Source organism: Branchiostoma floridae, chromosome 11 (assembly GCF_000003815.2).
Source record: "Branchiostoma floridae strain S238N-H82 chromosome 11, Bfl_VNyyK, whole genome shotgun sequence".
NCBI classification, from domain to species: domain Eukaryota; kingdom Metazoa; phylum Chordata; class Leptocardii; order Amphioxiformes; family Branchiostomatidae; genus Branchiostoma; species Branchiostoma floridae.
The window spans coordinates 8,340,907-8,351,219 of record NC_049989.1 but is presented as its reverse complement, the minus strand read 5'-3'; the positions used below and the strand labels follow the sequence as shown (position 1 = coordinate 8,351,219).

The window sequence follows — 10,313 nt, the reverse complement described above, 5'->3', positions numbered from 1 at the left end:
ATTGTATGTACATGTTGCCATACACTGTATCCTGTACAGGTGTCATGCAATAAAGTTCTTCTTTTATTTGCACAGTAAGTTAAGCCAGGCTAGAGATTTACATACCAATTCAATGAGAGAATCTTGCACCATACACAACTTCATTTCCAACGCGCCTGAAGTCACTTTAATAAAAGTAGATATAGTTACCTCGTGGGGTCAGCCGAGCGGTGACTGTAATGTTCCAGGTATTTTGATTTCGACAGGCTAGAAGGCGACTCTATCCACGGCAAAATGCAGGCCGGTCATACAGACTGGTCTACTGAATAAACTGTGTTGCGTGCTTTTAACAACTTAACGTTGCCTTCATTGCAATCCAACAATCTAATACAAGATATCGGACCTTAAAATCACGTTCAGTATGCATGCCACACCTTACGTATACATCATATTATGATACAATAGTTTTCGCCATAGTAAACCCTGAAATGATATACAGAAAACGCTAAATCCTTGATCTCATAGTACATCTATCGAATTGCTATTTTGAAAACTGCTAAAATTTCTTCATATAATCAATGTAAAATATCACGAACTGTTAGATAGATAAATAGACGTATAGATGTGAGGTAACATAAATGCACTGAATATAAATGAGGTAATATAGATACAAAATTAGATACATGCAATAGATATAAGTGATGTAATATGAATACATATTTAGAATTTAAACATAAGGTAACATGAATAATATTGTTTTTTTTTAAAGAAATATCGTCTGATCATCCTTAGTGCCGATAACTCCTAATAAGTTAACTGTAATAATAGATAAACAAAGTAAGAATGATGAGCGGCAACAATATGATAGTACTATGAGTTTCCATTTGTGCATTAATGACACTGTTTCAGCTACACACTTTTTGCAACCTATCGTGTCTGGCATTACAAACCTAATTTACATGTAGGGGGTCCAACTATCTAAAACATTTCTTTCTATCTATCTAGAACAAATCAAGACCTAAACACATACCAAAGTTCATTACAACGAATTCATAATATCTTGAGTTATGTGGTTCAACGACAAACTACAGCACACAAACAAACCGTTACACATGAACATATGACCTTCTTGTCGAAAGTAAGTAAACTAGATATTCAACATCCTTGCCTCTGTGGGCATTGACGCATTGTCATATACTAAAGGGTAGAATGACTGAAATTGTCAGAGCTTACACAAATGATTTCCTTTGTTGTCCCTTCTGTCTCGCATTAGTCCGAGAACAATTGGATCAATATGAGTTTGCATGTGTAAATTACACATACAAATTGAAACATACCTGGCAACGTCCGGTTTTAACATTCAAACATGGCGGACATTTACGTCATGGTCACGTGAGTCTAAACAGCTCCAGGCCAACCAATCCTACCTATCAAATCAAATTAAAGGTACGTTGTAGTTGCCATGGTGACGGGATCGTGAGGTGTGAAGTCTGCAAAGATCGGCTCGACACCCTTCTCTCGCTCATGGAGTAATAGGTATCGTCTGACCAGGCGGGCTAGGACCTCCTGAAAACAGCAAATAAGTGATATAAGTCATTGTGTTGTTCGTCCGTCGAGTCGACGAGGACCGCTTTCGTCATCATCTTGTCCATTCAAGTAGTCAAATGAGTTCGCAGGTGGCTGTACAGCCCTATCTTCGCTCTGAAGTGTCTGTTGCAGTGCGGGCAGGGAAGTAAAGTGATGCTCGAGGGGGGTTGGCTGCTCGTTCCTTCCTGGCCTGCCTCTTCTGCTGGGCAGTAGCTCTGCGTGTTCCCTCGTAGGTAACGGCACCCTTCTGAACTGCACGCCGCCACTGTGGCCGGTCACTGGCAAGATGCTCCCAGGAATCAGTTTTTAAATCAAAGGCTTTCAGGGATGCTTTAAGAGAGTCCTTGTAGCGTTTCTTCTGGCCACCGCGTAGCCTTGCACCTTCTTCAAGTTCACCATAGAACAGTTTTTTGGGCAGTCGGTGGTCTGGCATACGGACTAAATGTCCTGACCATCTGAGCTGGGACTGCATCAACATGGTGTAGATACTCGGCATACCTGCGCTGGTCAGTACCTCTGTGTCTGGAATTCTGTCTTGCCATTTGATGTTGAGAATCTTCCTAAGACGGGTGGTGTGGAAGTGATTGAGTCTTTTGGCATGGCGTCGGTAGACTGTCCATGTTTCACATGCATACAAAAGTGTCGGAAGAACAATTGCTTTGTACACCTGCAGTTTTGTCTCCAGTCGAATTCCTCGCCTGTTCCAGACATTGTCATGAAGTCTGCCAAAGGTAGCACTCGCTTTTGCAATCCTGGAATCCACTTCATCATCAATGTTAGCATTCTGGTTGAGGGTGCTGCCAAGGTAAGTGAATCTACTAACCACATTGAGTTTTTTGTTGTTTACTGTGATGGTTGGCTCCACATAGGGTTTTCCTGGAGCTGGTAGATGGAGCACTTCTGTTTTCTTTGTGCTAATTGTCAAGCCAAAGTTGTTACATCCGTTTGAGAAGTTGTCAACACTGTGCTGCATGCTGGGTTCTGAACTGGCGTTTAGTGCACAATCGTCGGCAAACAGAAGGTCCCTGACAATATCTGTTTTCACTTTGGTTTTGGCTTGTAATCTTCTAAGGTTGAACACTTTACCGTCTGTTCTGTATCTGATGCCAATTCCCACATCTCCTCCACTGAATGCATCTGTTAACATCGCAGTAAACATGATACTGAACAAAGTGGGTGCTAGTACACAACCTTGCTTTACACCATTTGTAACCGGGAATGGATCAGACAGTGCGTCACTGTCCCGCACATGAGCCTGCATGCCGTCATGGAACTGTCGCACAAGATTTATGAACTTCATGGGGCATCCGTACTTGGCCAGTATCTTCCAGAGACCTTCCCTGCAGACTGAATCGAACGCTTTCGTCAGGTCTACATATGTGGAGAACAAGTCAGAGTTCTGCTCCTGGCATTTTTCTTGCAGCTGTCTTGCAGCGAAGATCATGTCAGTGGTTCCTCTGTCTTTCCGAAATCCACATTGACTCTCTGGAAGTAGTCCTTGATCAAGATGTATTATAAGGCGATTGAGGAGGATCCTAGCAAGTGTCTTCCCTGCGACAGAGAGTAGGGATATACCTCTGTGGTTGTCGCAGACCTGTCGGTTGCCTTTGCGTTTGTACAGGTGTATGATTGTTGCATCTTTAAAGTCCTGAGGAATTGACTCTCGTTCCCAAATGATGGTGAACAGTTGTGGAAGTTATAAGTCATTACCTTTGCCAGAATGGCATAAGGTTATACTTTCGGTCCGGTTGTGTGTTTTCCCCCGTACTCGAAGGTCAAGTTCGATAATGGGCCCCATAGCGGCTTGCTAAGGTACTGCAGCGGAAACTCAATTTTTTATATCTCGTGTTCTGGACATGCTGTGGTCATGATTTTTAAGTGGTAGATAGCCCTCGGGGCAGAGAGTAAGTGCTGTGAGTTTGGGCCCCCTAACTGCAGGCGCCGGTTTCCTTTCAAACTTTGGACGAGAATAAATCTACAACGTGTTGACGGATCTTCATGATTTTTGGTATGTACATAGAATGAGTGTTGACTTACATAATGGAATACTAATTATGCAAATCAACAGCTAATTTGCATAATTAATGAGGAAAGTTTTTGACTACACTGCATTCCATGATAGGACTTTGAAACTTGTCACATATGTAGCTGGGAAGGAGGTAAACGTCAATAGATATCAATTATGCAAATGATGATCTCATTTGCATAATTAATGAGAAAATATGAAGATGTTGACGGATCATCATGTTTTTTGGTATGTAGGTAGCGTAAGTGAAGACATACATAATGAGATACCAATTATGCAAATCAACAGCTAATTTGCATAATTAATGAGGACATTTTATAAACCCACTACATTCCATGATAGGACTTTTAAACTTGTCACATATGTAGCTACCAACTCCAAGCATATAATCTTGAAATGAAATGAAATGAGTAACGCATTTGTCTACAGACATCATTCTACATAACAAGCCTGGTTTATTTGGCAAAGGTATGTGTTCGTGGAACTCTATTTATATATTGCGATGACATGTTGTCTCACCACTATTCAAAAGAATAATGGTAAGCAAACTCAGTTTTTCATTGGCGTTTTACTGATCTCCCAAAGACCAACGCTGAGAAAGCTGGGTCCAATCTCCAAGCAGATCTTTTGGTTGGCAAAACAGTATCCAAGGCCAACCGAAACATCTACAAATGTATTTGGGGATCAGTCCTTACACCATGCACCAATGGCCGTTGACCAACTAACCTTGTACCGTCGATTGTTTTCTGCTTGGGCTTGCAGCTGGAACGAAAAGACAACATAACAATGTAACATGCATTGGCATAATACCGGTCATAAGCCTTATACCGGTCGATTAGAAATAGTGGAACTTAAAGAGATCTGCACATGCAACAATAATTATTTCTGAGGTATGCACACTTCAGACATCTAGGTGTCCAATACATAATTTACAAAGCATCGATAACAATGCATTCGAAGACAACAAGGTCAAAACTTTTCAGGTCATTTTCGGGGCAGGCGAGCTCGTCGTGGGACAAACATACTGTCACGTTCATCGCCAGATTTGTAGATAATAATCACATGTGCTCACGGCACAAGACGAGCATGATTCAACAGCAATCTTGAATTTCTTTTGGTGACCTACAACTCGTGTAAAAGTGTAAGGAACCGTTGCATTATCGCCCGGATCTACGGCTGAATGGGTCAAATTGAACGTACGCCGCCATTTTCCCGCCATTTTTAATGCTACGGCCAGCAGTAAAGTTTTACGTCATAGCGGTTGTGACGGACCAAGGACGTTATATCACGTCCTTGGACGGACCAAAATCAAATGAAAATTCTTGTCAGTATACGCCCATTTTCTCATGACTTTTTGTATGCTCATGCAGATTTTTGTTTTGTGCAACTACTAACAGGAAAGAAAGGAACAACAGAGGATGTATAAAGGTACATAGCGGCAGTTAATTGTGCCGTGTTTCGTTCGACCGGTATAGTGCACCCCCTTCCAACCACGCACCCGTTCTCCGTGCAATTCCGCGGTGTGTTCCAATTACGATATTATGTTTTTAGCAGGACCAGAGAGACAAAATAATTTACACAGAAGAAGTGGCAAAGGTAAGCTGTAACAGCAACATGTAACTGGAGAAAATGATGCGTTGATCATTTGCCAAATTAGCATTGCTTGAGAAATTGCAGTAAACCGACCGGTATTATGCCAATGGATGTTAATGATATTCATCAACTACTTTTTTGCAATACAAAGCGTGCCCTTTCCTTGTCCATTAGAATCAGTAAGCTATTGTTATAAATGTACCAAGCTAAACTAGGAAATGCACACTGGCAAAGATAAGAAATGTGTAACATACCTTGTTATCCATTTCGCGCTTGTATCGCTGACGTAAGCAGCACTTCTTGATGACTTTGTTGTAGATGAACTTGGGAGTTGGGATGATGTTGAAGGGTACGGGTAGAGTCGTGTCGTCACGGATGTACCGCAGCATCAACTTGGTCACTTCGAATCGCCACTCAGTCGTCTCGTTGTCCTGAGAGGAAAATTCAGATACAAACATGTAACTATTCGAATTTTAAAAAAGCTTGCGCTGATGGTCATGAATTTGAGTATGAGACAGATGTTTAGTATTTCATAAAATACTGAAATAAACTGGGACAGAATCATTTTCATGACCAGGAAACTATCCAGTTAAGCCATATTACTAATAGCAATCAACGCCCCTGGCTTATCAGCCAACTATCAGCCCATCTGACAACGTTATCGCTGCCCAGCCAATCAGAGGAAACCCCGCATGTTGTCGGAGGGAAAACTACCAGCCAATCACGTTGCTGTTTACGCGAGGAGGTAACCTGATACACTGAGCCTTACCGCGATGTGTTGGTAGGAGTTACTCATCATGGCGATGAGCATGTTGAGTAGCACGACCACGGCTACCACCAGGTACAGCCCGTACAGCGCCTGTCCCACGTACATCGTCAGGGTATGTTCTTGTAGAGGTGGATCTCCGGGACTGACGGCCTTCGGGTTGACTTCCAGGTTTAGAGTGTCTTTACTCCCCAGTCCAAACAGTGACCAAAACAGCTCCTCAAACGAGCTCTCGAAGCTGTAAATCATCATAAATATGGTTTTGTTATGAATCATTACATGTATATGCATTTTGTATGTTTCTTTCTCTGTGTGTGTCTCTCTCGGTCTCTCTCTCTCTCTCTGCCTCTCTCTTTCTCTCCCCATTTGCCTGCTGGAATTCAGTGCGATGGTAATATCTTTCAGACACACTATTTGTAATTCCAATCATATGGCAAAGAATGCACATACAACGATTCCATTTCATTCACCAAGAAATACATTGAATAGTACTGTTATCAAACACGTACTCGCCAAACGCATTTGAAGTTTCACAAGTAGTCTTCTTGAGCGGTGAGGTGGCGTTTTCCAGCTGTGTGAAGCATATGTTATCGACTACGTCACTATAGAAGCTGTAGATCTCGTTCAGCCCGGCGGAGAACGCGATGCTGACGATGAAGAAGATGATCAAGAATTTGACGATGTCCTTGACCATGTGGCTCATAGACAGGGCCAAGGGTCCGAGGAACCGGTCAAAGGTCAGCAGGGGAAGGAGCCGCAAGATGGCGAGGACGCCGCCGACCGCCGTCAGAGCCTCGGCGATGAGAGTCGTGTCGTATGTTGCCCAGTAGAAGCGATAGAGCGATTTAGGCCCACCGTGCTGGAATCACAAACAAAACTAGTACTTTGGAACTTTGAGTTTGGGGTCGCATCGTTGGCAGCGACACCTAGCTGCAGTACAAGATTAACTCACTATTGTCCTGTTCAGCTAAGCATTACCTACTGTTCAATCGTCAACGAAACTGTAGCCTGGTTACCATCCGATTACTACCCGGCCTGAAAAAGATGCCTGGAGACTTTTAAAGGGCAGGACTGCGGATAATACAGAGGTGAGAATGACAGAACCCTCCCCGCAAAAATTGCCCGGAGCTTCCTGATAGACCTCAACGTGAGGGCAAGCCTCCCTGTACCGAGGAAATCTCGGGAGCATCACGTTAAACTGGTATTAGAATGAATAGACGCAGAGACTTGCCTCAACGTGTGAAGCTATACGTAAGAAGAAGGCGGCTAAGTAGATGACAATGATGACCCAAGTCATTATCCCCATGGCGGTCAGACTGGCGAGAGGTCCGTTCTTCACCATCAGCCGACCTTCCTCCAACAGCATACCTGAAAGAATAACAAAGCAGATCCTATTTTCAATTTGCATTGATGAACCTTTACAGGATGGTATACAAAGTGCCTTTCTTGCTCTATGAAGGACTAATTTTAACTCATTAAGGTAAGATACTGCAAGAAGGCAACCTAGCTTTAAAGGAGGACACACGTGGTCACCTTGAAAACTGTAGTGTGATACCTTGCAAAAAAGGGTTGTGGATGAGAGTTAAAAAAGCTGAAAATCGTATTCTTTACAAACTTATAATGATAACGAATCTAAAATCAAAATTGTTTTAATTTGCACCTAGAATCCAGACGAAGATAAGCCACTCCAGTACAGTCCCCTCCGGTGCTAGCTGGCCGCCTTCAGGCCCGTCAAAACCGACATTTTCTGCCCTAGAGAAAAAGAAATGATATATACATATCTAATGGCATTTATGTGTTGTTTTGATCCTTTTCTTCCATTTTATATATACTGCAATGTGCTGAAATATGTTGAAATTTACTGATATACGGAAATGTCATGAAATAAAATTAAACGTAATTCATTACTACTGAAATATACTAAGTTCATAGTGAAATGTACTGAAATATAATGAAATGCACATTGGTCATAGAAATACAAGTACTAGTATACTTACTGTCTAGTACTAGTACAAGTATTAGTATACTAGTACTAGTATAACAAATAAGCAATATTCTAAAAAGCCAAATTGGATTACCTCAACAAGATGATGACGATAAAGGTGATGACGGAGGCCAGGTACATGGCAAACCTGACCGCAGGCGTGCGGATGAAGCGCCCCGGGACAGACATGGGTGCCAAGAGGTAGATTAGGGCCAGGATTGGTGTGAGCAGCATCAACACGAAGCCGCGGAGGTACTCCGCCATGTTGGTTGTCGGTGTGAAGTACTTACCGGCCCCGTACCAGCACTCGTTCACGAGCCGCTGACTCCACTGGTGGGCTACAAACTATCGAGAAAAATAATATGATGTTCTGTAGAGTTGATTTTGAAAAGCAATGGAGCAGTGGAGCAACGGTTGAGAGTTTGTATGTCTATGCGTGTCTGTGTTCATACTTATGATGCGTATGCATGTTCATACTCATGATGCATGTGCGCGCGCGTGTGTGCAAGTCTGTGCGCATGTAGTTTGTGTGTGTGCATGAACTGATGTCCAACATACCCTCTTTTGCTCGTGATCTACAGCCATGTCCAGTCTTGACAGCTTCATTTGGCAGCCATCTCCGTGTACCAATGGTGAGACTTCGTCTCCACAGTTCAAGATGGCCGCCGCCTCGTCTCGGTTCCAAACTTGGTCGAGTAGATCGACGCTCAAACTCCGGGAGCCTTCGGCCATCTCCGCGTAGACTTCTTCAACTTCGGGTTTACTCGCACCGACGTCGTCCAATCTCGAGCTTAGCTCGAAGGCCCGACTGAGAGGGTCGTCATTGGTCAGGAGGATGTAGTACGGACTGACCAGGCCACGGTACAGGTTTTGGTGGGCGTGGTCATCTTTACTGAGGACCACACCAGGGTCGGGAATGAACCGTCCCTGGTCCACCAGCACCTTGATGAGAGGGAGGCTGTTCTTGTGACTGGCGAGAACAATCGGCGTCACCTCGGACGGGAAGGCGGCGGACGGGGAGCCGTCCTGAGAGATAGATGATCATAGATGGTATAGACTTCGCAAAAACCTTAGATACATCAACTGATGCATCATTCTTCGGGAGCATTTTCTTCAATAGAAGGCGATCGAATGCCCCGCCCGAGGTTTATCTGGTGACATCAGGTCTGACCGTTCCCTAAATCAACCGAATACAGCACCGAGCGTCGTCAAGCTGATAGCTCACCATGCTTTCTATCACCATGTACACGTCTGGGCGGCACATTAATCATTTTCTTATCCATGATCTGTACTAATAAGTGAGTTGTGCAATGATATTGAAATATTCGCTCACCTTCTGAGTGGAATATTTCAGGAGCTCCTGAACCGCAGCCATGTCTTCCTTGTCTACAGCGTACATCAGCGCCTCCCCCGGCTTGGCGCCATACTGCAGCAGCACTTTTGCGGTTTCAAGATTACCTGTCAATGTGCATTGTATATGAGATCACATTACTACTCTTTGATTGCCTTTCAAAACGGGTCATGATAATACGTCGATTGGAGGTGTACGTAAGGGATTATAAAAAAAAAGTTCAGAAAAGAAACCCCAAGAGAGAACTAATTGTAGTTTCCCTAGCGACCCGCTAGGAGGAAAATTCAGAAGAGACACCTTTGCGGTGTTAGCGGTAGTCGGGAAAGGCCGACAAAGGGATTTCTACTCGATGAGAACAACAAGGCAGACTGCTGAGAAACTCACGTCTGACTCAGTACTCTCAAGTCAGGGTACTAAGCGCTACTAAGCGTAGGTTGCGAAACCTACGCTTGCTAAACACCTCAGTGTCGGTCTACAGAACTGAACTGCTATTCGTGCTTGACAGTTAACTTGATGATTCTGGTAATGATGAATACCTGCATCGACAGCCAGTTCCACTGCAGATCTTCCCAGCACATCCCTGCAGTTCACGTTCACGTTCCCTTCGCCGTTAGTCAGGAGGCCGGTGACCGACGCTGTGTCCCCGGAGGCGGCGGCAGAGAGAAGCTGTTTTTCCGCCAAGGTCAGCTGTGCTGCTCTTGGGTCTTCTCCGCTTTTGTCGTTTAGGTGGTTTATATTTTCCTCCATTTCTATAGGGGGATTAGGGTTAGGGTTTGGGTTTGGGTTAGGGTTAAAGTTAGGGTTAGGGTTAGGGTTAGGGTTAGGGTTTGGGTTAGGGTTAAAGTTAGGGTTAGGGTTAGGGTTTGGGTTAGGGTTAGGGTTTGGGTTAGGGTTAAAGTTAGGGTTAGGGTTAGGGTTAGGGTTAGGGTTAGGGTTAGGGTTAGGGTTAGGGAAAACGTTGTAAGTATACCAACATCAAGCAAAAAAGCAAATTTGCTTTAAAGCCCCTACCAGTCATGACAACACA

General features: G+C 43.8%; 1 protein-coding gene across 1 annotated transcript; it reads right to left on the bottom strand.

Moving 5' to 3' along the window:
* Positions 1-299: 299 nt before the first annotated feature.
* Positions 300-10,033, bottom strand: LOC118425539 (short transient receptor potential channel 4-like). The gene is made up of 11 exons (XM_035834445.1): positions 9,823-10,033; positions 9,269-9,393; positions 8,494-8,961; positions 8,030-8,280; positions 7,612-7,703; positions 7,183-7,319; positions 6,461-6,810; positions 5,955-6,189; positions 5,440-5,616; positions 4,319-4,354; positions 300-1,545 (listed from the first exon to the last, which is right to left on the bottom strand). The coding sequence occupies exons 1-11, from the start codon at positions 10,031-10,033 to the stop codon at positions 1,420-1,422; spliced, it is 2,208 nt and encodes a 735-aa protein (XP_035690338.1). The 3' UTR covers positions 300-1,419.
* Positions 10,034-10,313: the final 280 nt, after the last annotated feature.